Genomic DNA, 27697 nt, shown 5'->3' on the forward strand with positions numbered 1-27697 from the left:
ATGAGTAGAGGGAGGGAGGGAAGACAGGTGGAGAAGATGGCGCTCAGGCTCAAAGAAATATGGATGGAGGAAAGCGTGGAAGCAAGGAAGTGTGAAGGAGTGAGAGATGGTGGGAACCAGAGATTAGAGCAGAAATTGGAGAGAGGAGCGGGTGAGAAGAGGACAGTACCAGTACAGAGTACACAGTACTCACCAGCCGAAGCAGAAGAGGGCCAGGTAGAAGCCAAGTAGTGTTGCCACCACATGCCTGATGAAAGGACTGGCTTTACTGGGGTGGAGATAGAGACGGAACCACAAGGCTGTGAGCAGGGCAAACAGCTGGCACACCACAAAGTTCACCTGGGTGAGGAGACACACAAAGGAGTGTCACAACGTTAGTGAGTTTTGTACCATCCTAAATAAATCATATTTTTCACTACAAGAGTGAGAACAGTGCCTTTTTCCAGCAGACAGACAGACTGGGAGCTGGCAATGCAACATGGGAGGACACGCTTTGTTGATCGAACAAGAACAAGATTTTGATAAGGCTCGTTTGCCTTGATAACTGGTTACGGCAGGCATAGAGGACACACTTTTAAAAAATATAGATATTGTTTTAGATCTTTCCGGGAACCGGTTTGGTTTCCTCTGGTTTATTCCATGTGAGCAAAGCCTGGCGTAAAAGCCAAAACGACGTCAATTCACCGCGAGACTGCCGGTGCTCTTTCAAGGATGAACCGAGATCGACGCCAACACACCCACACAGTGCATAGCCCATCTTATCGATTACAGCAGGCAGAACTATTGCAGGAGCCGCCGGGCTGCTAAAGTCAACAACAGGGACAGCAACGATCGGTTACACCTAGTCACCTATTACCAGTGATTCTCGGCACCCAAAAGCAAAGAGACTGGTCACACATCCAATCTACAATGAGAAATGACTAGTTGTTTTCCCATTCCCACGCACAATAGAGTATTCCAAAAGGACTGCTATGGTACAATACAATTATTCTTCAAGAGAATATATATTATTATTATTTTTTTTACCTAGGACTGACTAGGCTATTTAGATAATGTGTGTGTGTTACTTTGCTTGATGTGCATGTCCACTCCACCGCAGCCTCATCCATCGGTTCCTCTCATCCTCCAGTGTTTCCACGGTGAATCTCATTCTTCACTTGAGGGAGGGGGAATGCAGATTCACACACGCCTCCGTTTTGACGGCCCGGCACCCAGATCGAATTTGGAACGCTTTTCAGGTTGCCTTCGGCTTACTGTACACGTCCAACACTCTTCCCCCACCATCTAAGTGCCGCGCTACGTCGTCCGCGCAATGCTCAAGGGGAAGATGCCGAAGCAAGACTGAGGAAAAAAATAAAATAGACACACTGATCCCGAGCATCTCCTACTTGACTCTGCTCACTAGTACGACTGTAGTCGAGGGCCAGTCACTGAACTCCTCAGCCACTCTCAGACAGCTGTGACACTAACCATTTCTCGGGACAGTTGTGGAGTAAAAACGGGAGTAAGAAAAGCACAAACACGAGTAAGAAAAGCACAAACAATGGCGGCGCTGACTTCTTGTTGTCCTCTCACTTCTATTGTTATCGGTATCATTGTTTGGGGAATTAATGCTTTCTGGTGCTAACGAGGCGATAATTAGGATGTGGATCGGGTGAAGGGCCGTTTGGTCTACATTATGGAGGGAAAGGGAGGTGGAGAAGAGAACAGTTTTGTTTTAAAGCAATAATTTGTAAAACAGTGGTCAAACCTTTGAGTCATGATCACTTTCTAAGTCAAAATGCAGGCCGAGATCTACAGCTCAGATTGTTTTATTTGACCTTACTTAAAAATAAGCCTATGCAACATCAACCCACTAAAAACAGTACTGTAGCAGTGAGGTTCGTGCAGTAGACTGTGGGCCCAATACATTATCACTGCATCAGGGCTTGAATTGCCCTGTCAATGGATTGTTGTACGGAAAAAACATTTCATATTTGGGAGGTAGGCTATATGATCACACGGGTAATAGTTCAGTTGCTGCATTTACTTGTGATGCACAGCTGAGTGAGCATATTTCAATAAATTCACTTTAAGTTGTACTGAGCTGATGGGGCCTGTACCGCCGCAGACCCTGGCCAAAACAGGCACGCAGTCTACCAGCTGAAGGCAAAACTCGAGTCGCACCACATTATTTCTGCCTCACGCACAAATTCATGGTGTTACTCCAACCGACTCATTTCAGCTGCAGTGCTGGGTGTAGCGCGAGTGGAAGTAGGAGGAAAGTGCATTTTATGGCATATAAAAAGCGAACACTTTATTTTTAAGTGTTGACAACGCTGAGTACGAACTTAAACTTGGTCATACAAACAGCATCTATATTACAGTATTCGTTGACAGTCTCGCTCCAGTCGTAGTTTTAAAAACCATTTTGAAATCTCACAGTATCAACTTTGCTGTAGCTTTCTTTAACGCCTGCTATGTTACCGCAGATACTAAATCGAAGCCATTCGATTGGACAGCGGTAGGCCTATATGGTATAACTGATAACCTTCAGACACATGAAATGGTTCCGAAATAAATACAGCAGCTGAGTCGGGTGCACCTACCGGCAATAGCGATAGACAGCAACAACAAAAAACAGGAACGCCAGGATTTACCGGGATTGGTTTTTTACAGAAACGTTTGGCGATCGACCAGTTGGTTAACCGGTTATGGCTGCATCCCTTTGTTCTCAATTTCCACCTGAAGACATACCCAAAACTGCCTGTAGCTCAGCCACAGAAGCAAGGATATGCATATTCTTGGTATCATTTGAATGGAAACATTCTGAAGTTTGTGGAAATGTTAATTGAATGTAGGAAAATATAACACAGTAGATCTGGTGGAAGAAGAGAAAGAAAGAGCATACGTTTTCTGTTTTTTATTGTTGTAGTATCATCTTTCACATGTACTAGAATAGCCACACAGTCAGATAGGATGCTGGAGATAATGTTGATGGATAACACAAGGCAGCTGTAGGTGTACAAAGTTTCAGACTGATAACTTCAGGAATGGGTGAGCTACATGACATTTAGCATGAAGTCACCCAGGTGTCCCACACAAGTTGCCCAAATGTACCCAAGTGGCCAAATTGGTGAAATGACCTATAACTATATACAACAGTGCAAATAACTATATACAACATATCAAAAAGCAATTCTAACACACAACAAAAAATGTTAAAAAATATTAGAAAATAAATATAAAAATTTAACAGTACACCCTTTGGAAGTCCTTGACACAATATTTTGGTGCCGGTGCCATGTCCCATAGCAGTCTCTTTCTGATGTAAAGCAGAGGCAAACTGAACAAGTGGTGCATTTCATGCGACACAGAACACAACGACGCCTCCATGCTGTGCCCTTTTGGCCCTGATGCACAGTCATGCCTGCAGTAATGAACACCACTGGGGGCAGAGGTAGAGCTGGCAGCTTGGCACCGGGGGCTCCCAGTCGGAGTCGCTATCACTGTGAAAGAAAACATTTAAAAAACATTTGTATTGTATGAGCCTTTTATAATCACAGAAAATAAACATATGTGGTGGGAACAGTCACTAAGGTGAAGTGCTGTTCCATTCAACTCCGGCCATTGTTGTGGGCCTGCCCTCCCCTGAACAGCACCCAGTGGCTATTTCATATGGAAATGGAGAGGAATAGCAGGCGCAGTGGCCATGTGTGTGTGTTTGCTGTTCTACTCCATTCCATTTGAATGAAAAAATTGAAAATATAATCCGACATGGAAAATATATACACTGCTCAAAGAAATTAAGGGAACAATGTAACTCCAAGTCAATCACACTTCTGTGAAATCAAACTGTCCACTTAGGAAGCAACACTGATTGACAATAAATTTCACATGCTGTTGTGCAAATGGAATAGACAACAGGTGGAAATTATAGGCAATTAGTAAGACACCCCCAATAAAGGAGTGGTTCTGCAGGTGTGGACCACAGACCACTTCTCAGTTCCTATGCTTCCTGGCTGATGTTTTGGTCACTTTTGAATGCTGGCGGTGCTTTCACTCTAGTGGTAGCATGAGACGGAGTCTACAACCCACACAAGTGGCTCAGGTAGTGCAGCTCATCCAGGATGGAACATCAATGAGAGCTGTGGCAAGGTTTGCGGTGTCTGTCAGCGTAGTGTCCGGAGCATGGAGGCGCTACCAGGAGACAGGCCAGTACATCAGGAGACGTGGAGGAGGCCAACAACCCAGCAGGAGGACCACTACCTCCGCCTTTGTGCAAAGAGGAGCAGGAGGAGCACAGCCAGAGCCCTGCAAAATGACCTCCAGCAGGTCACAAATGTGCACGTGTCTGCTCAAACGGTCAAAAACAGACTCCATGGGGGTGGTATGAGGGCCCGACGTCCACAGGTGGGAATTATGCTTAGAGCCCAACACCGTGCAGGACGTTTGGCATTTGCCAGAGAACACCAGATTGGCAAATTTGCCACTGGCGCCCTGTGCTCTTCACAGATGAAAGCAGGTTCACACTGAGCACGTGACAGAGTCTGGAGACGCCGTGGAGAACGTTCTGCAACGTCCTCCAACATGACCGGTTTGGCGGTGGGTCAGTCATGGTGTGGGGTGGCATTTCTTTGGAGGGCCCCACAGCCCTCCATGTACTCGCCAGAGGTAGCCTGACTGCCATTAGGTACCGAGATGAGATCCTCAGACCCCTTGTGAGGCCATATGCTGGTGCGGTTAGCCCTGGGTTCCTCCTAATGCAAGACAATGCTAGACCTCATGTGGCTGGAGTGTGTCAGCAGTTCCTGCAAGAGGAAGGCATTGATGCTATGGACTGGCCCGCCCATTCCCCAGACCTGAATCCAATTGAGCACATCTGGGACATCATGTCTCGCTCCATCCACCAACGCCACATTGCACCACAGACTGTCCAGGACTTGGCTGATGCTTTAGTCCAGGTCTGGGAGGAGATCCCTCAGGAGACCATCCGCCACCTCATCCGGAGCATGCCCAGGCGTTGTAGGGAGGTCATACAGGCACGTGGAGGCCACACACACTACTGAGCCTCATTTTGACTTGTTTTAAGGACATTACATCAAAGTTGGATCAGCCTGTAGTGTAGTTTTCCACTTTAATGTTGAGTGTGACTCCAAATCCAGACCTCCATGGGTTGATAAATTTGATTTCCATTAATAATGTTTGAGTGATTGTGATTGTCGTCAGCACTTTCAACTATGTAAAGAAAAAAGTATTTAATAAGAATATTTCATTCATTAATATGTAGGATGTGTTATTTTAGTGTTACCTTTATTTTTCTGAGCAGTGTAGTTATTAGTTTCAAAATGTATACCTTCACGAATTTGGCCACTTGGGTACATTTGGGCTACTTGTGTGTGACTTCATGATAAATGTCATGTAGCTGCCCCATCTACTATTGTCCCCATCTGAATGTTTGTTTTATCTTGTTCATTTTAAAGATGATACAAAAATAAAAATGTATTTTTTTTTCATTGTTTTATCTAAACCAGATCTATTGTGTTATATTCTCCTCCATTCAATTCACATGTACAAAAACTTCAGTGTGTTCTCTTTCAAATGGTACCAAGAATATGCATATCCTTGGTTCTGGGCCTGAGCTACAGGCTGTTAGATTTGGGTGTTTCAGGCGGAAATTGCACAAAATAGGGGGGGCTGTAAGAGGTTGAGCTATAAAAATTGATTTTATCAAAGACAACCGCACTTCATTTGATCACTTGGACCCTCAGGAAGAGAAATAAGAGCAAGATATCAGAATGTAAGTCATAATTTTACATTCAACTGTCATGGCGGAAAATGTTTGTTGTTGATCACTCTTCTCAAACAAAAGCATGGGATATGTTCTCTGTAATAACTATTTTAAATCGGAAAATGTAGTTTGATTACCAAGATTCTAATCTTTTGAAGGGTGTAAGACACTTGCATTTTCAAGAATGTTTAATGTTACGACGTTGTATTTTTAGTTGTCACTCTGAAATTTCCCCTGATGTTGATCCCTGTACGGGGAATACACAAAAGCTTTTACCATGTCGATAACATTGCCTTGCCTATATGGTTTTATTGCCATCCATCTATTTGACACTTTATGGCTCTCAACAGCAAAGAGACAAAAGTTGGGTTTGTTTGCCGACTGCTGCTATATAACCCAGAGGTGAAAGCCAAGTATATTTCTTACGCAAATGATGTTGAGAAATTGAGCCGGTATCGATCATTAAGACTGAGTCACACAGAAACGACAGTACGGTATTGTCAGCTGGAGTCCCTGGCCAATCCACTGTTGGCATGACTCCCATACAGGGAACACCTCTTCTATAGGCCAGTCCCTGGCCGACAAGCACACAAAGGCAGCAGGATGCAGGGAGATGTCTTGCTATCATCATACACACACACAGGTAAATCACTCAGTTAAGCTCTGTGCCATCAATATTAACAGTGTATATCGAAAAGAGAACCTGCACGCTTTTCGATTTCTCTATGAGAGTGGCTTAGCTTACAACGATTCAAGAGAACTTTGATAGTTTGAATGCGAATGCACACACACACACTGTTCAGAAAACAAGTGTGTCTCAAACTTAATCTTAGTTCAAATGTGGCGAAAAACAGCTAAATGGATACAAATCGGTCTTCAGTAAGCACGTCATGAGAGATTTGACGAAAACCCACGTTTGTTAGATCAGATTTGTTGAAAGTGCGCCAATCTCACGTCCTTCTATCCCCCACAGTCCGCGTACCATTGACCCCTTTCCCACATCTACCCAGGTTGTCCCCTATTGAGTATCTTCTTGCTATGGAGCCCTGTGCCATTGTTAAAACGGAAAGTAGTTAGAGCCTCGTCGGGAAATTAAATGGCCTCCTTTTACAACAAGTGGTACCTGCGGAATGGAATAAACTGCACAACTGACACGTACGTATGCGAGCGAGTACGTATGCGAGCGAGCGCGTACGTATGCGAGCGAGCACGTACGCGAGTGAGCACGTATGCGAGCGAGCGAGTACGTATGCGAGCGAGCGAGTACGTATGCGAGCGAGCGAGTACGTATGCGAGCGAGTGAGTCAGTGAGTACGCGTGTCGAAGGAACAGTATTCTTTCCCTCCACCACTCCAAGAAACAGCCCTAGTCATTACCATGGAGCGACATTTACCCTGCACAACACACCATGACACATTCAAAAATCACACTTCTAAACTAGCATAAAAACACAAACTCCTCTTCGATTCCTCTCACTAGGTCAGTCGAAGGTGCACACAGACCGCTCTCCAACGGCTGTTGATGACATAAGTGACCCTTAATTACGCTACTCTAAAAAAAATCATATTCAAACCAATACAATACCACCAATGGAAAGCTGCTGAGCAACGACTGCATACAAATGAGGACTGGCTCTGAACGCAAGAGTTGTTTGCATTTACAGTGTCCCTATATGATGCTTGGTTCAGAGCTAACGGAGAGCGAGAAAGGAGGAAAGATGACTGCGCTCTGCTCCACCCAGGCCTCCACACTTCCCTCAAACCCCCCCCCACAGCCATCTGGCTCCCTCCACTTCTACACGACAACTCCAGCTGATGAGCTAAATTAAACCTAAGATTTAAAATAAAAAGGGACGAGAGCGAGAGAGGAATGGGGGGGGAGAACTGCCTTGACAGAGGGAAGTCTAAGATCAATTATAGGGAAAGACAGAAAGAAAATAGACAAGCGTCAGACAAGAATTAGTACAGTACAGGGAGGCAGAAACAAACGAGTAAAAAAAAAAAAGGGAGTGACAGGAACACGTACTGTAGAGGGACAGCCCTAAGGGGTTGATAGTGAGACTGCACCGACTGACAAATGTCTCCTGCGGTTTCCATAATGAGTTTCAGGAAGGCTGCTTATCGGAGCCTTCCACCCCATGCAGACTCCCTTCCTCAGTCAGCTACTCGGTCGCTTTTTAAAGCGCCGCCCTACTTCAGGAGAAAAGAAACAGGCTGACACAGGAGTTCCTCAGCTTAACGCCAGTCAGCACTAATCGCTAACTAGCGATTCCACTGTAGGCTAACATCTGCATGCTGTCGCCTGTCTGTCTCCACTGAGACCAGTTAGCTAGGGCCCTGCTCCTCACAGATAGAGCCTTTCCAACAGACGGCTTAAGTAAGCGGGTGAAGGGAGTCAATCTCAGTCTAGGTGGATCAGACTCAACTGAAGCCTTGGAGAAAAAGTGGAGGGCTAGGAATGACATCAGCTCCGAAATGTGCACATACAGTATCGCCAAAAGTATGTGGATTAGTCTATTGCAGTCACACCAGTTGATGACAGATGTATAAATTCGAGCACAGAGCCATGCAATCTCCATAGACAAACATTGGAAGTTGAATGGAAGACCTGAAGAGCTCAGACTTTCAAAGTGGCACCATCATCATAGGATCAAACAAGTCAGTTCATCAAATTTCTGCCCTGGTCAACTGTAAGAGCAGTTATTGTAAAGTGGAAACGTCTAGGAGAAACAACGGCTCAGCTGCAAAGTGGTAAGCCACACAAGCTCACAGAACCCCCGAGTGCTGAAGCGCGTACAAATGGTATGTCCTCGGTTGCAACACTCACCACAGAGTTCCAAACTGCCTCTGGAAGCAAGGTCAGCACAAGAACTGTTCGTTGGGAGCTTCATGAAGTGGGTTTCCATGGCCGAGCAGCCGCACACAAACCTAAGATCAGCATGCGCAATGCCAAGCGTCACGGCTGGAGTGGTGTAAAGCTCACCACCATTAGACTCTGGAGCAGGGGAAACACGTTCTCCGGAGTGATGAATCACGCTTCACCATCTGGCAGTCCAATGGATGAATCTGTTTAGTTGATGACAGAAGAACGCTACCTGCCCCAATGCATAGAGCCAACTGTAAAGATTGGTGGAGGAGGAATAATGGTCTGGGGCTGTTTTTCCATGTTTCGGGCTCGGCCCCTTAGTTCCAGTGAAGGGAAATCTTAAAGCTACAGCATACAATGATATTCTAGATGATTCTGTGCTACCAACTTTGTGGTAACAGTTTGGGGAAGGCCCTTTCCTGTTTCAGCATGACAATGTCCCCGTGTACAAAGCGAGGTCCATACAGAAATGGTTTGTCGAAACCGGTGAGGAAGTACATGACTGGCCCGCACAGAGCCCTAACCTCAACTCCATCAAAGACCTTTAAAATGCCTTGGAACGCTGACTGCGAGCCAGCTCTAAATCGCCTAACATCAGTGCCCGACCTAACTAATGCTCTGGCGGTTTTTCACCATCCAGACTAGACTGAAAGTATTTGTAGAGTGGGGTTTATTTCTTCAAACTAGATTCAAGGAAAACTCACTGCTCTGAGTCTGTCCAAACGGAGAATCGTTAACATTCAAAACAACATTGCTTCTCTTAAAACCAGAATCCTCTTTTTTAGGGAATACAATCACTAAGAAGAACATAGAGTCCACTGTGGTGGCTGAGGAGTATTTCTGGTGATGTCATGGCGCCAAGCAACAGCAATATCCATCTAAATAACTGGAAATTGAGGGCACGGAGCCGAAAGTATCTCGTCTGGAATACCATAACTGAACACACATTCTACTGGTGAGTGTTATTCAGTGGGTAGAATCTACTACGGTTTCAATAGTTGTGGTCAAGACACTAGACTTTTGAGATGCCTATTTTAACGAAACCCTGGCTGGCAATAGGCGCCAAGGCACAACACTTTACTGCACATTTAATTCAAACTGACGCATTTGGCGAGGTTCATTGGCACAGTACGCAAGTACACGTATTCACTGTAAAAGTAGACAAATGTACGCCATTCACAAAAATGTACACGCAGCATTTTAAGGATTCACTCATACAAAACCTGCTGTTCAAACAGCACCTGTCAAACTGTCATAGTATCAGAGGATATTGGAGTGAAACTCATACTGGCTACAATTGTTACTTTAGTCTCACGTTTAAAAAAATAAAATAATGACATGGCAGAGTCGCACGGAACACAAATTACAGATGCTGTGTTTTACCCTCGTGAACATATTACGTTACCTGACATCCACCTGTAAAACTAATCCCGTCCCAATAGGGCTATACACTAAAGCAATTATCTGGCATTCAGCTTCAAGTGACGGAGATACAGATGAGGTCACAGATGCCTACATAGGAACGGTGTGTGTGTTTTACACAGCTATTTTGGATCAAAGGAGCAGTTGATAACTGCCTCAATTACAGGTGATCAGATGTCACATTCCATTAAATCAGTTGTCAATCTTACTTACTTGGCAGCCATGACTAAGAATTACCCTGTAATCAACAGGTATAATTACATTACTGAGAGGACAACAGATTTGCATTTTGTGCAGAGAGAATTTCCTTGCATCTCATGAACGGAGACGAGCTCTTTGAAGGAAGACTTAGGTGATCTTATTAAACGCTTCTCATTTGAATATTGTGAAGTTACACTTTTGGACAAGGAACAGACAGTCTGCTAAACTGTCTGCGCTCGGTCCTAGCGCAGAGACATTTAGATTTGCCATTTGTGAACACTAAATGCCAAAAGCCCTGGTTACTTTGCCTGAAAGGGCATCTGTAACTATATACAAAAAAAATATATATATATAAAAAAAAATATTTAAAAAAACTCTGGTTGCGTCAACATTCAGCAAAACATAGCCTGGATCAATTTGAGAAACCATAAAGAGATTCAGCACCAATAACTTAATATTCTATGACGAAGATTGATTGAAGTTGTGTTTTCAAAGCGCCTGTTACTCTAAACGGTGTATGCAAACGAAGGCCCCACAAGGTTAAGCTGCACTTAAAGAGAAGAAGCTTGTCACCTGGGGGTGGGATGCTTAAGGCGTTTTTCACACAGATATTCAAGCCTGAAAATGTTTTTAAAGCCAAGAGAGAACTACTGCAGCATTTACTCACTTGATCCTCATCTGGGGCTCTTGTATTGCCCGTTGAAATCTGATATGTTGTGGGCCTAACTGTCATCTTGGCAATCACAGCGGATTACGAGGATGTCATTTAATGGTGCTCATGCTAAAGACACCCTTGATTAGGCTAATTATCTTGGCTCGAAAGGTTATTTGTCAATTAACCGGCTTGCCAGGAAGGCATGGAGATGAGTGAGAAACTACCAGGTAGATCTGTTCTAGCTGGTCTGGACAGCAGACAAAAAGAAAAAAACGATTGCGAGAAGAGACATTGGTCTCGCTATAAGGAGCCTATGACAGGTTCTCAGACACAACAACAAGCACAACAAGCAGACATACCCCTCTGTTTCTATGTATATTTGTGTCACGTGAACGTTCACTCAGTAACTGTTCCGCCAAACTGTGAGAAAGGACACCTCTCTCGATGTCAGGTGAATTCCTTCAAAGAAAAGCTTTGGCAACAGATTACATACAGTGCTGTGGAAAAGTAATTGCCCCCTTACACTCAATAACTGACTGGAAGCAAATGCTTCCTGTAGTTGTTGATCAGTCTCACACGTCGCTGTGAAGGAATGTTGGCCCACTTTTGCATGCAGAACTGCTTTAACTCAGCAACACGTGTGGGTTTTCAAGGCTGAACTGCTCGTTTCGAGTCCTGGCATCTTCTCAAATTGGGATTAGATCTTGACTAGGCCTTTCCAAATTTTCTACATTTTCATGTAGACTTGGGTGTTGTGGATTGTCCTGCTGCATAACCAGCATCAGCTCACAAACGGGTGGCCTGACATTCTCCTGTAGAATTATCTGATAATAGAAGGAACCATGAATTCTGCTCTAAGGCGAGTCGTTCTGAGGCTGCAAAAGCATCCCCAAAAATAGAGATGCACTTTACTACAGCACTGTAGTTCAGTGTGAGACAAATGGCAAAACTTGGTGTACAAAAGCACTTACGATGGAGAAAAACTGAAGCATTTAACAATGAGTCTCTGCTATTACTTGATCTGCCTTGAACAATCATGTGAACACGCTCCTCCCCGATCACATTACAGTCAGCAAGAGGGAATTCTTCTGCATGGGGAAACAATGTGAACTATGCAGTTTGGGCTGACTGCCGGTCAAACCTTATCAAAAACAGGCCTGCAACTCTAGAATACAGAAGGAAACTCATTCTGGAAGCAGCACTTGGAAATATACTTTCACCACACAATTGTCTCCAGAATCTGCAGGATTTGTCGTCTTTGCAACTGTGGTCTCCATAGCGATTAGCCACATAAAAAGTAAGATCCAGGAAAGGACTGTGTGCACGGTCCAAATGGCAGAAAAGGACAATAGCTAACAATGGCCGCCCCACAGCTTTACCCACATTCGGCATTCATAAGTCATTCAGCGGTCTAGGGCATGCTTTTATGACTAGGCAGCAGCTGGCCTTGTTAGGAATAGCAAACAATCCTAGCTTTCTTTGCCCCCCCCCCTCCCCTCCCCTCAGTGTAGGCCTATACACCACATGTGGATTTTAATTGTGCAAAGGAGGAGCGCTCATGCAACTTGCATCCAAGCAACGAGCATGGAAAGCAGCAGTGTAGAAGAGCCGACAGGCCAAAATGGTGGTGACAGGAAAGGAGAGTAGTGCCAATGCACAGTATCATTTCAATGACTTGAAAAGGTGCCAGGAGGCCCTGGTGCCACTGGACAGGATCAGATATGGCAGAGTTCCATTGGGGCACCCAGGTGTTCCTGTATCGGATCTCCTCTCCTAGTCTCTCTCATTGTGTGAGGTCATTCAATTCTGAACACTGCAAAGCCCGCAAAATCCAAACAGTTGGGCATATGTGTGTGTGTGTGTGTGTGTGTGTGAGCGTGTGAGAGCGTGCGCCGTCCCTCCCAGAGAGCTGGGCAGTACATAGGGCAGGGGAAAACAGTCTAGAGGAATTTCCCAGATTTTACAGGTGAGATGAGACCTGTGTAAAATATCTATGTAGGTTGACATGACAGGTGGCAGCGGGGTAGGCACAGCTTGTCCCATTAAATTAATAATACAAATTGAGGACAAGCTGATAACTGTGAAAAACATTCTGGATAATATAGAAAATCTGGAACTATTTATTGATCAGCATCTCGAAAAAGAAAACGGATACATTGAAGCGAACAAGAGAAAACCTTTGAGTTCTGCGAGCGGAACTGAAGGGAAGCCACCGTCTAAAATTACAAATTTAACATTGGAGGGGGGAGTTTTTATAACCGTCTCCAGAAGATAAGAGCATTGCTTTTTTTAAACTGAGTCTAATGCCTGAGCTACTGGGGGAGGTTGAGGCCTTAAAGCAGGAATGGATTATAGTAATAAAATGGAATAAATACGAGCAGAAAATAAGATGTCGAAAACTACCGTGGACTCACTAAAAAAGGCACTACAGAGGCACTGGTATGGTAACACAATGAAAGCCAAATTACTTGATCTAAAGTGCAGAAGTATGAAAAACAGTTATAATGGGGGAAAAGGGAGGATGAAAACAAAAACTTATCAGTCAACGGAGGAAAAAGTCAAGGTGTTCACGAAACTTAATCCCAAGATGACAGACGAACAGGTGGAAACAATTAATTGTGCATAACTTAAAATAAGGTTGGACTTATGGTAATGCAGAATGGGTGTGATGAACTTATCCTTTGTCTATTTAGGCAATATGGAACTTTGGACTATATGGACTAATATCAGGTTGATTTAGGTGAAGGTGTAAGGCTGACCTTTCTTTATGATTGCTTATTTAATGTGAAGAATGTACATTGGTATTTCTAAGGTTGTTTTTTTGTTTGATATGACCCAATTGTAGAGGTTGGATAGATATATATATATATCCCCGTTTGCGGATGTGAATCGGAACGATTAGCTTTTACGATAAAACTTTATAAATATGAATAGATTTATTGTAGGACTAATATAAATGATTACAGAATTTAAAACCTGCCTAGTTTCTATTGGAATAGGCCTATACGATCATAAAATCATTTGTATAATTACCCTTTTATATTTAAACATTTTTAAACCTCAATATATAAAAAAAAAATTAACGTAAAGGATGACTATTCCAATAATACCTAATCCATTTGTCCGTGTGTCAACAGGGTTGTTGTCTCCATTAGTGTGTGGTGGGCTGGTTAACCTCTCTAGGGTATGTGGGACACGAGCGTCCCATCTGGTCAACATCCAGTGAGATTGCAGAGCGCCAAATTCAAATACAGAATTACCCATTTATAAAAACCTTTTACATAGGTTTAAAGATTAACTTCTTGTGAATCCAACCACGGTGTCAGATTTTTAAATGCTTTATGGCGAACGCATACCTTACGATATTTGAGAACATAGCCCAGTTGACAAATTATTACAAACAGTAAGCAGCCAAGCAGAACCTTTTACAAAACTCAGAAACAGAGATTACCTTTGATGATCTTCATATGGCGGCACTCAGAAGACATTCATTTACTCAATAAATGTTCCTTTTGTTCGATAAAGTCTCTTTATATCCAAAAACCTCAGTTTTGTTTGCACGTTTTCTTCAGTAATCCACAGGCTCAAACGTAGTCCAAACGGGCAGACCAAAAATCCTAATTGTATCTGTAAAGTTCATAGAAACATGTCAAGCGATGTTTATATTCAATCCTCAGGATGTTTTTAGCCTAAATGACCTATAATATTTCAACCGGAAAATAACATAGTCAATATAAAAGGTAAACAAGAAATGCACTCTCGGTCACGTGCATGAAAAAGCTCTGACACTTCAGGGTCCACTCATTGACTGGTCTTCCTCCCTCATTTGTAAGAATACAAGCCTGAAACAATTTCTAAAGACTGTTGACATCTAGTGGAAGGCATAGGAACTGCAAATTGAGTCTTAAGTCAATGGATACTGTAATGGCATTGAATAGAAAACTACTTCCTGAATGGATTGCTCTCAGGTTTTCGCCTGCCAAATCAGTTTGTTATACTCAGATGCTATTTTAACAGTTTTGGAAACTTTAGAGTGTTTTCCATCCAAAGCTACCAGTTATATGCATATCATATCTTCTGGGCCTGAGTAGCAGGCATGCTTTTCATCCAAAATTCCAAATGCTGCCCCCTACCCTAGAGAGGTTAACACTTGGATAAACTGATTAAAGTTAACAGTAGAAGCAACAACAACTGGAAGCACTTCTCTAAGCAAGAGAGAGGTATATTATATATTTCTACATAAGCTATTTATGCTACCTTTAATATTCTTGATCCTAATGATATCGGCCGAGGTGTAAAATAGTTCACTTGCATTGGATTGTAAGTACTGAAATGTATTCTTGGCTATCGTGCCATGGCTTTGTCAGAATCGATTGCAAGTTAAACTTGGGTATTCCTTTATGGGCAGTGTGATGCCAAAAACAGTTTTACTTGCAGTCATTAGTGGCCGTTAGAATCTGTTCCTTTTTCCTTATTGTTTTTGTTGGAATACAACAGGATATAATGAGGACTACATGAAATATGTCTTGCATGTAATGGTATTAAGAAAAAAAAATTGACTGGTCTTGCAATATATTTAGGTTGTCCTGACATGCTTATAGCCTTGCTAGGACTTTCTAAATATGAGCATGCATTTATAAGACTGTGCTGTTATTATTTCTATTAATATTATCCATTATTGTTACAAAAATATTATTTGGTTAGTTCTCTTAAAATAGCAGCCTCATCCATATTTATTTTATGGGAATGACCATATTTCCATCTGGCAGCCAAGGGTTTGCCCCAGGACGCAAAGGTGTGCCTTAAGTCAGGGAGAAGGTCTGCTGGCCTTAGTGACAACCGACCTAGATATGGGGGGGAAGATTTTAGTGGGGGAGATGACATTTGGCAGTTTACAAATTTGCAGCTACAGTATGCTTAACAGTGTAAATATTGTGGTACAGCTATATGGACACTTAATCATCATGGTTCTTTTTAAATGGTACGTTTACCAACATTGGTTGTGGTAAGTATAATTGAAACTTAGGTTCCACCATAATTTGCAAATAAATTAGTTTAAAAAATCCTACAAATGTCATTTTCTGGATTTTGTTTCGTTTGTGTCATAGTTGAAGTGTACCTATGATGAAAATTACAGGCCTCTCATCTTTTTAAGTGGGAGAAGTTGCACAATTGGTGGCTGACTAAATACTTTTTTGCCCCACTGTACTTATGTCATGCAATAAAATGCAAATTAATTACTTAAAAATCATACAATGTGATTTTCTGGATTTTTGTTTTAGATTCCATCTCTCACAGTTGAAGTGTACCTATGATAAAAATTAGACCTCTACATGCTTTGTAAGTAGGAAAACCTGCAAAATCTGCAGTGTATCAAATACTTGTTCTCCCCACTGTATATACCCATGTACCACCACACACACAGTCCATATCGATCTCTACATCTGATAAACAGCAACAGATGACAGACTCATCTGATCAAATGCCTGCATTCTCCTTGTCATAACCATGACATCACTACCAGCAGCAGATCTTTAGAAACACACTCCTATATGGTTACATTAAACCCAAAAGAGTACTGCCGTCGCACACACTGCCAAGATTAGAAGCCCACAGCCCAGAAATTCTCTTGAAGGAACACTACTTTCATTCTGGTCCCTTCATTCTGGTCCCAACTCCCTTCAGAAAGAGTCTGAGGATGAGAACAAAAAAATGGCCTCGTCACTCATTAGCATTTCACCATCTTTCCGTGGCATATCGTTATGCCTTATTCTCCACTATCATCTTATTATCTGCTCTGGTACAGGATGACTCATACAAAAGTGTGCATTGGCGAACGGCTTCGAGAAAAAGGAAAGTTGGCAGGTGCATAGATCCAAATCTTTAACGACAGATGATGAATGTGGGTGTAAATAAATGAAGGTTGTGAGACGGAGAAACAAGGGAGGAGAGTTGAGAGAACAGGACCGGTTTGAATAGTAAATCTTCATACATTTCCTTGGGCATCAGACAAACACCTGGGTGCGAGATGCATATTATGACTACATTAAAGTCGGACGTGAACCGGGGATCTGTTCACGCACAACACGGAGGCAGAGGACGTACTTGAGGTTAATTCTGCAATTAAATATTTGATTTAAAAACAAAGCACATCACAAAAAGGACATTATCGATATACCCCTGAGGGAGACACCTCTTCTATTGTGTTCCTCGGACGATAGCCAACATGGCTGTGTTTGAAAATCAAAACTGAATCAGCAGGAGCCACACAGCCATGTGACAGCAGTCACCCCTGGAAAGATCATGGTTGGCCTTGTCATAGTGCTGTACCACAATGGGGCCCGGTCTCCATCTGGGACTATTCACGCTCATTCACTCTCCCAGGAGCTTCAGGGAAGTATGCCCTCAGACAACTCATACTAGATGAATGAAGTAGCACTGTACTTTAGGCCAACAAGACTGGTGCTGTGATGACGGAGAAGGCCCCACATTCCTATTTCAGTGTCAAAGACAAGGAAGGGCCACACCTTTCCACATACTACTGGCCACAAAAATGTATTCGAAATTAAGTAGTCCAACTCTCAAACCTAATAACAGCCTCCTTCAAGGCCAACACCCTTGCAAGACTGCATGTTTTCAACTTTCATCTCCACTTCTCTCCTCTTCCCCCCATCATCGTTCCCCCTAGCAGAGGGGAAAGGGAGAAAGAGACACGAAAAAGAGAGGGGCTGAGGTGGCATGTCTGCTCTGGTTAAACAAACATGCCACTCACACGCAGACACTCACGGATGCACACACACACTAAAAGCCAGACAGGGGCTTGGCTTATGCCATGGCTCAGCTTTCCATCTGGGTAAGAGCAGAGCGAAGCAACGTCTGTCATGACTTGAGGAGCTCTCCAAGGCAGACCCTGGCAATCAGGATTTCATCAGCAATGAGAGAGGCACAGCCTTAGTCTACATTCAATGCAACTAAAGTGTAGTCACTGTGAGGGTACAATGTACTCTTAACACAAATAACAAAAGCGGGACAAACCCAGACTGACAAAATGTCTGGCGATTGTGAACGGCCTACATTTGGATTTATTCCAGACAGTTCGCTATGCACGTGCTCCTGAAAAAAAAGAGGTGATAGCTTGAGGTAGTGCAACGCTGAATGGAAATGAGAAATGTTCAGTGTAGCACAGAGCTCCATCATCTCCTTTCAAAATGACCTCTCGCCAGCACAAAGAAAGGACCGCTGGCGCACACAAGACAGCGGCCCTCACATCTCTGTGCTGATCCACTGATCACAGGCAGGCTCTACGGGCCGGGCTATAAATAGCCAGACGATCATTAGGTACTCCTCACAGTGTTTCCAGCACACAGCCTTACTACCTTTACTTAGTACATTCTGCCAGCCACCCTGCCCCGCTGCACCCTGCACAGCCAAATACACACGTGCAAGTAGACAAAAGATCTGCCAGCGCAGAGCCAGGGTGTGTGTACCTTGGATCACGGGTATTGAGAAATGGAGTGAGGCCTAATAAATATTCAACTGCAACCACCCATAAAATCTGTTAGAATAGACTGAGCAAGCTTCTCTCACTGCATCCTCTCTTACCAAAAAGGCAGCTTTGTATACTGAAAGCGACCACATTCAAAACAAAATTGCTGCCACTAAACACAAGGCCCGGTCATCATTTGTGTGACAAGCTACCCAAATATAACCCAGACCAAACATTAGAGACTTATTTAGGTTTCTGACACATATGTGTCTTACAGAGTTTGTGTGGAGGTCTGGGATGGGAAATCGGGAGGGTTAAGTAAAGCTGCTCAGGGAAGGATATGTCAGTTTGACCATAAAATCCACTTTGGACTGATAAAGGTGTTTGGCTTAACTTTTTATTGCTGCAGGGGCAGTATTGAGTAGCATGGATGAAAAAGGTGCCCATTGTAAATGGCCAGCTTCTCAGTCTCAGTTGCTAACATATGCATATTATTATTAGTATTGGATAGAAAACACTAAAGTTTCTAAAACTGTCAAAATATTGTCTGTGAGAATAACATAACTGATATTGCAGGAGAGACCCTGAGGAAAATCAAAACAGGAAGTGGCTTCTATTTTGAAAACTCCATGTTCCATAGTCTCCCTTTGCTGGAATTAATGGGATATGAACCAGATTCCTTTTCCTATCGCTTCCTCAAGGTGAAAAATGAGCCAGAACGATAACGCTGAATGGCATAGCACCACATTCAAATAATATTACTAGAAAATATTAATAATCACAAGTGCAATATTGCAAAACACAGCTTAGCCTTTTGTTAATCCACCTGTCGTCTCAGATTTTGAAATTATGCTTTACAGCGAAAGCAATACAAGAGTTTGTGTAAGTTTAGTGATCGCTCAACAAAACAATAAGTACACTTAGCATGAGGTAACTTGGTCACGCAAATCAGAAAAGCAATCAAATTAATCGTTTACCTTTGATGATCTTTGGATTTTTTCACTCACGAGACTCCCAGTGAGAGAACAAATGTTCCTTTTGTTCCAGAAAGATAGTTTGGTGCGTTATGCCCAGGAATCCACCGGAAAGAGCGGTCACGACAACGCAGACAAAAATTCCAAATTATATCCAATGTCTACAAACATGTCAGATGTTTTTTTATAATCAATCCTCGGGGTGTTTTTCAAATATCTATTCTATAATATATCAACCCGGGAGAGTTAGCTTTTCACTAGAACCGGGAGTAACAATGGCCGCCTTTTCTCTTTTGCGCACAATTCACTCAGAGCCCCCACCTATCCACTTACGCAATGTGGTCGTTCTTAAAAAAGAAAGCCTGAAACTATGTCTGAAGTCTGTTGCTAAATATGGCTGCTAGAATCATGACTAGAACCAAAACATTTTTTGATCATATTACTCAAGTGCTAGCCTCCCTACACTGGCTTCCTGTCAAAGCAAGGGCTGATTTCAAGGTTTTACTGCTAACCTACAAAGCATTACATGGGCTTGCTCCTACCCATCTCTCCTAATTGTCCCTAGAATTTCTAAGCAAACAGCTGGAGGCAGGGCTTTCTCCGATAGAGCTCCATTTTTATGGAACGGTCTGCCTACCCATGTCAGAGACGCAAACTCGGTCTCAACCTTTAAGTCTTAATTGAAGTATCATCTCTTCAGTGGGTCATATGATTGTGTAGTCTGGCCCAGGAGTAGGAAGGTGAACAGAAAGGCACTGGAGCAACGAACCGCCCTTGCGGACTCTGCCTGGTCGGTTCCCCTCTTTCCACTGGGATTCTCTGCCTCTAACCCTATTACAGGGGCTGAGTCACTGGAGGGGTGTGAGTCACTGGAGGGGTGTGTCACCTGAGTGGGTTGAGTCACTGATGTGATCATCCTGTCTGGGTTGGCGCCCCCCCCTTGGGTTGTGCCGTGGTGGAGATCTTTGTGGGCTATACTCAGCCTCGTCTCAAGATGGTAAGTTGGTGGTTGAAGGTATCCCTCTAGTGGTGTGGGGGCTGTGCTTTGGCAAAGTGGGTAGGGTTATATCCTTCCTGTCCAGGGGTGTCATCAGATGGGGCCACAGTGTCTCCTGACCCCTCCTGTCTCAGCCTCCAGTATTTATGCTGCAGTAGTGTGTCGGGGGCTAGGGTCAGTTTGTTATATCTGGAGTACTTTCCTGTCCTATTCGGTGTCCTTTGTGAATTTAAATGTGCTCTTTCTAATTCTCTTTTTCTTTCGCAATCTCGGAGGACCTGAGCCCTAGGACCATGCCTCAGGACTACCTGACATGACTCCTTGCTGTCCCCAGTCCACCTGGCCGTGCTGCTGCTCCAGTTTCAACTGTTCTGCCTTATTATTATTATTGGACCATGCTGGTAATTTCTGAACATCTTGGCCATGTTCTGTTATAATCTCCACCCGGCACAGCCAGAAGAGGACTGCCCACCCCACATAGCCTGGATCCTCTCTAGGTTCCTTTTTAGGGAGTTTTTCCCTAGCCACCGTGCTTCTACACCTGCATTGCTTGCTGTTTAGGGTTTTAGGCTGGGTTTCTGTACAGCACTTTGAGATATCAGCTGATGTATGAAGGGCTAGATAAATAAATTTGATTTGACACCTTGAGGAAGCGATAAGGAAAGGAATCTGGTTGATATCCCTTTAAATGGAGCAATGGAAGGCTATGGAACATGGAGTTTTAGAAACAGAGTGTTTTCTATCCACCAGTAATAATACATTTACATTACATTTAAGTCATTTAGCAGATGCTCTTATCCAGAGCGACTTAGAAATTGGTGCATTCACCTTATGACATCCAGTGGAACAGCCACTTTACAATAGTGCATCTAAATCTTTTAGGGGGGGTGAGAAGGATTACTTATCCTATCCTAGGTATTCCTTAAAGAGGTGGGGTTTCAGGTGTCTCCGGAAGGTGGTGATTGACTCCGCTGTCCTGGCGTCGTGAGGGAGTTTGTTCCACCATTGGGGGGCCAGAGCAGCGAACAGTTTAGACTGGGCTGAGCGGGAACTGTACTTCCTCAGTGGTAGGGAGGCGAGCAGGCCAGAGGTGGATGAACGCAGTGCCCTTGTTTGGGTGTAGGGCCTGATCAGAGCCTGGAGGTACTGAGGTGCCGTTCCCCTCACAGCTCCGTAGGCAAGCACCATGGTCTTGTAGCGGATGCGAGCTTCAACTGGAAGCCAGTGGAGAGAGCGGAGGAGCGGGGTGACGTGAGAGAACTTGGGAAGGTTGAACACCAGACGGGCTGCGGCGTTCTGGATGAGTTGTAGGGGTTTAATGGCACAGGCAGGGAGCCCAGCCAACAGCGAGTTGCAGTAATCCAGACGGGAGATGACAAGTGCCTGGATTAGGACCTGCGCCGCTTCCTGTGTGAGGCAGGGTCGTACTCTGCGGATGTTGTAGAGCATGAACCTACAGGAACGGGCCACCGCCTTGATGTTAGTTGAGAACGACAGGGTGTTGTCCAGGATCACACCAAGGTTCTTAGTTCTTAATAATAATAATAATAAGCATATATTCCCATCTGGGAAAGAGTAGGAGGCAGTTTACTCTGGGCACACCTTTCACCCAAAAATGAAAATGCTGCCCCCTAGCCCCAACAGGTTAAGACAATTGATGCATGGATGACTCAGTGAAGACTGGGTTCGTGCAGATAACCAACCATTTACGACTTTTGGAATGAGACTAACGTGAGGTACAGTAAATAATTCATTAATTCGAAGACTAATTGATCAGATAAAATATCTGAAAAGTTATTTTAGGAAATGATAACTTTGTAATCTGAATATTTTTCCTTGGTGCCCTGACTTCCTAGTTAATTAGTTAGTTGATCGCACAGTAACTAATTACAGAGAATCGTTGATAAAAACTAAAAGTCAGTTAATGATAGTAAAGACACGGCAATAGCATCTGACTTTGACGATGCCTACCCGTGCCACCTGGGGGTGGCCCAACACATCTGCCACGCTGACCCTCAGGGGTGCATGCTTAGCCCCCTCCTTCACTCCCTGTTCACCCATGACTGCATGGCCACGCACGACTCCAACACCATCATTAAGTTTGCTGACGACAACAGTGGTTGGCCTGATCACCGACAATGATGAGACCTCCCTATAGGGAGGTCAGAGACCTGCCAGTGTGGTGCCAGGGCAACAACCTCTCCATCAACAGGAGCAAGACAAGAGCTGATCATGGACTACAGGAAAAGGAGGGCCGAGCACAACCCCATTCACTGGGACGTAGTGGAGGGTTGAGAAATTCAAATTCCTTGGTGTCCACATCACTAACAAAAGATCATGGTCCAAACACGCCAAGACAGTTGATAAGAGGGCACAACAACACCTAAGACTTGACATGGGTCCCCAGATCCTCAAAAAGTTCTACAGCTCCACCAGCGAGACCATCCTGCCTAGTTGCGTCACCGCTCGGTATGGCAACTGCTCGTCATCTAACAGCAAGGCGCTACAGAGGGTAGTGGGTAGAGCCCAGTACATCACTGGGGCCAAGCGTCCTGCCATCCAGGACCTCTATTCCAGGCATGTCAGAGGAAGGCCCTTAAAAATTGTCAAAGACTCCAGTCACCTTGGTCATAGACTGTTCTCTGCTACCGGAGCACAAAGTCTAGGTCCAAAAGGCTTCGTAACAGCTTCTACCCCCCCCCCCCCCCTCCCAAGACTGCTAAACGGTTAATGAAATGTCTACCCGGGTTATTTGCATTGACCCCTTTGATTTATTGTTTATGCTGCTGCTACTCGCCGTTTATCATCTATGCATAGTCACGTTACCCCTACCGACATGTACATATTACCTCAACTAACCTGTACCCCCGCACATTGACAAAATTCTGCATTTTTGGTTAAAGGCTTGTAAGTAAGCATTTCACGGTAATACCTACACCTGTTGTATTCGGCACGTGACAAATAAAATTTGATTTGATTTGACAGCACAGAGAGAGATGGGGGAGGGGGGGGGCAGGGAAGAGAGGCCTATGTGGGTTGTTTCACATATTCCCCCACAAAAGTGCCCAATATAATGTGTGTGTGTTTGTTTTGTATGGCTACATCCACAGCTGTACAGTGTTTCTATGTACTCAGTGAATGTGCCTTTGTTTCTGCCCTCTCCATACTATTTTCCTTTCTCAAATGGCCATTGTTTGATGACTCCAAAGTTATGCGCATAACTCTCAGCTCCAATGACTCGTACAGCTAATATGACTTAATGGCACCGATGCAGCTAGCGCAGGAGTGAGGTGTTCTCGTCGGTCAGGGGGGCGTGTTGCACAGCCTTAATAGGATCACGGATGGTTCTGGCAACAGTCCAAAACAGCCAATAGATTTGTATTGACCTTTATTTCTCTGTTGTCCTGTTGCTCAGAGTGAGCTGCTGCAGCTCGACCCAAGCAGCTCAGAGTAGAATCCGCTCACTCCGGTGCGAGTACACATCATTACATAATACTTACAACCGCTGTACCAGTACAACGATGTCCTTGTGTACACTAACGATCACGTAAATCCATCAGCAATTATGGAACCAAACATAGCCTGAGGTCTAGAAGCAGCTGACAAAGCAGCCTGTTTTAACAAGTATAGTGGCAAACGGCTCCTGGAAATGTACTGTAGGCTCTATAGTGGCAAACGGCTCCTGGAAATGTACTGTAGGCTCTATAGTGGCAAACGGCTCCTGGAAATGTACTGTAGGCTCCTGGAAATGTACTGTAGGCTCTATAGTGGCAAACGGCTCCTGGAAAATGTAGGCTCTATAGTGGCAAACGGCTCCTGGAAATGTACTGTAGGCTCTATAGTGGCAAACGGCTCCTGGAAATGTACTGTAGGCTCTATAGTGGCAAACGGCTCCTGGAAATGTACTGTAGGCTCTATAGTGGCAAACGGCTCCTGGAAATGTACTGTAGGCTCTATAGTGGCAAACGGCTCCTGGAAATGTACTGTAGGCTCTATAGTGGCAAACGGCTCCTGGAAATGTACTGTAGGCTCTATAGTGGCAAACGGCTCCTGGAAATGTACTGTAGGCTCTATAGTGGCAAACGGCTCCTGGAAATGTACTGTAGGCTCTATAGTGGCAAACGGCTCCTGGAAATGTACTGTAGGCTCGGTACATGTAACGTGACACTATTGAGCGGTGTACTTAAAGTGAAGTGACTCAGTAAATAACACCAATGGGGACCCTTTCAGTGACACAAACCTGGCTTTAGGAAACCAGCCGATTGCCTCTTGGCAGTGCTGCAGAGGAGTTGGTCTTCTAACATTGTATGTCAGGAGCCTAGCGTGGAGGCAGTGACTAAGGTTTGTATAATGCTTCACGTGACCAGTGGTGCGACTGAGGAATGGGCTGACCTTCTCCCCTTTCAATTCACACACCGCTGAGAGAAAAATAAAAAATAAATTTTAAAAAATTTAAAAATCACATTACACTTGAGAAACAGCCTGCACTTGGGTGTTAATGTTCGAAATGCGTAACCCATCTTCCACTGTTGTCTTTATTTCAGACACACAGCCTTTATCACAATCCTTTTGTAACCATTGAATCAGTACAGGAAGTTCAAAGGTGCGCGGTTTCGCAACGCTCACTCACCCATGTCCAGCGTTTACACCCTAAAAGACATCACTGCCTTTCTTCCTCACGTCCTCCCTCATTTAATACATCCTCATTGGTGTTTCTCATTACCGGCTTTCTTCCTCACGTCCTCACTCATTTAATACATCCTCATTGGTGTTTCTCATTACCGGCTTTCTTCCTCACGTCCTCCCTCATTTAATACAGCCTCATTGGTGTTTCTCATTACGGGCTTTTAGTCACTCGTTCAGCGACCTTGTAGTTATCCAAGTCAGACCGCTAGCCTGCTTTTTTTTTTACATCTGTTTGTACCGTTGAAACGATTTGTGTCAGGTGAGACATTGGTGGTGGAATTTCCATAGGCTGATTTTGTCAGGTCCACTTGGTTTTTCTTACCTCTACGTGGGGGAAATTACTTTAAAAAAAAAAAAAAATTTAATCAGTGTGCAGTGTAAACATAACATTTAAAAACCCAATCACTTGTATCCACGTCACACTAGCCTTCAGATGACTCATAACCAATGCAACACCGATCAAATGTAACACTAGCCAAAATTGTAAGTCGCTCTGGATAAGAGCGTCTGCTAAATGACTTAAATGTAAATGTAAGAACATTAGCCTAGCTTACATCTCAAACAAAACAGGCAAAATGGAACAGGTACACCAGCATGCCAAACAAATAGGCTAGCCTCTACTAATGCTAAAAGCATTAGCATAATCATCCCTTACAAAGAAAGAGATATGCTACGATTAGCCTAATACGGTGCTTTTAGTTGGCTACCTTAATAAAATCATAGCAATAACTGCAGAGCAACCACTGTCATAAACAAGGTGTAGGCCTAGACAGCTATGTGTTTGGCAACTATTGCAGTTTGTTGAAGGTTATTCCACAGACAGGGAGACTATCCCCAGTCAGCTGACAAATTAAACCCTTCAGTGCGTAAAATTAAACCTCAGGGGAAATGGCAGTGATTGTGAAAGTGTTGTCTTGTTCATCAGCAGAGGACAGAGCAATCCCACTGAATGGCTGTTTAATGACATGTGTTGGAGGGAGTAAACGTTGCCAGAAAGTGACGCAAGCAAGAGGACTTCGTTGCTGCGATAAACCCATATTGTTACTCTTTAACCGACAGACAAGTTTCCAATTGCGTAATTACTCAGGACTTGTGAAACAGCTAAAGTATAGACCTCAATAGCGGCATGCAGAGTGAGATCGTATCAGGGCAGGAACAGAGCTTGACCGTCACGCAACAAAAGCAACGTGAATTTAGGCCAATATTATATAAACTAGGCTAAAAATCTGCCTCCATAGGCAACTGCAACGCAATAGATTTGACCAGAGTTTTCACATTCATAAGACGCAGTGGTTTACAGAGGAGTCAGATGACTAGGTTTTGGTCAGGAGGAGATTTGGGCCTTTTTTAATAGCTGGGCCGGAAGTTGCAAAATTATGCTTGAAAGGCAAGTCATGCATGGGAGGATCTCTGACTAAAACACACAGGTCTCTTCAATTCCCCCAATATGTGAGGGTTCCACTGGATTTCCTCTCTGGGTATTAGCCAACACTAAATTAGCTGATCCTGAAGCAGTAAGCAGAGCTTATGTATTTCGCATCGTTGCATGTCAACAGGTCAGGGGTCTGATGGTTTTAACTCCCATAAGTCAGTCAAATGTTGGCAAGACATAAGCGCGGGTGTTAATGGACATAATCCAACTCCGGTTTCATAGAGGAAATTAAAACAGAGGAATAAACATTCTGAAACTGTACAATATCGCGCGCCGGGGTAACTCAATAAAGCCGGTTGCTAGGATACAACTTGCCATGGCGAAGGGAAGGCTGAAGTGTTTAGAAAATGGCAGACAGACTTTTAGCACTAGCCCGCATCACATGCCCAGGAATTGTGGAGAACAAACATTGAACCATTCATATCCGAGAGGTCTATACAACACCACTCATCGAGAAGTGGTACCTTTCAAGGCTACAGTGTATTCATGTTAATATCCAGCATTGGAACTGGTTAACAAGAGTTTAAATGAGTATCATTGATAATGGCTAGAAAAAAAAAGTAGGCTCGAACATAAAAACTAGATCTAACGTAATAGGCTAATATGACATCGGTTTAATCCACAGATCTGCCATCACATACCGAACCGCCGAGTCACCACGTCGGCTCCGGGGCCATAACTCCGGCATTTCATTTCTCCATCTCCGTAAGAAATGAGAATGCACCCCTTTATGACAGAGGTGATCCGGCTGAATGGAATCAATAGAAACTTCATGAAGGTACAAGCGCCACAGATTGATTCTACACAGCAAGCAACAACAAAAAAAATGGACGTATTTTGATGACAACGCAAGTTGTTCTACTTAAGGCCATGCTGCATCAATACGAAGATTGCACCAATATAAAGTCATAAGATGCAATGCAAAACCCAAAGCCTAGAAGAGATGTCAGACATCCTCGCTCTCTTAATCTTAAACAGTGACTGAGTCAGCTGACTCAAACCTTAGTTGGTCACCAATTCACCCAATGGAACCGTTTGAGGACACAGGTCACAGCACCATGAATATTAAATATGGCTTTAGCATAGTTGCAGCTCCTTAACATCCAGACTCAACTTGTAGAGGAGTCAGCAGAAGGAGAGTTGCTGTTGTTGCCATCGTATTTCAGAACTATTAATGTCTCCAAAAGACAATAACATAAAAACACAAAA

The 27697-nt window shown here is 43.9% G+C and overlaps 1 protein-coding gene across 2 annotated transcripts in view; it reads right to left on the reverse strand.

Annotated features, from left to right (window-relative positions):
- mboat2a (membrane bound O-acyltransferase domain containing 2a) overlaps window positions 1-27697 on the reverse strand; it is a 98779-nt gene that overhangs the window by 59661 nt on the left and 11421 nt on the right. The window contains exon 2 of one of the 2 annotated variants that reach the window (XM_046366505.1): window positions 194-339. The exons of the other annotated variant lie outside the window; for it this stretch is intronic. Coding sequence (XP_046222461.1) covers window positions 194-339 — 146 coding nt within the window. The remainder of the gene's footprint in view (window positions 1-193; window positions 340-27697) is intronic. 2 annotated transcript variants of the gene reach the window in all.

This window comes from Oncorhynchus gorbuscha, linkage group LG10 (assembly GCF_021184085.1).
Source record: "Oncorhynchus gorbuscha isolate QuinsamMale2020 ecotype Even-year linkage group LG10, OgorEven_v1.0, whole genome shotgun sequence".
NCBI classification, from domain to species: Eukaryota; Metazoa; Chordata; class Actinopteri; order Salmoniformes; family Salmonidae; genus Oncorhynchus; species Oncorhynchus gorbuscha.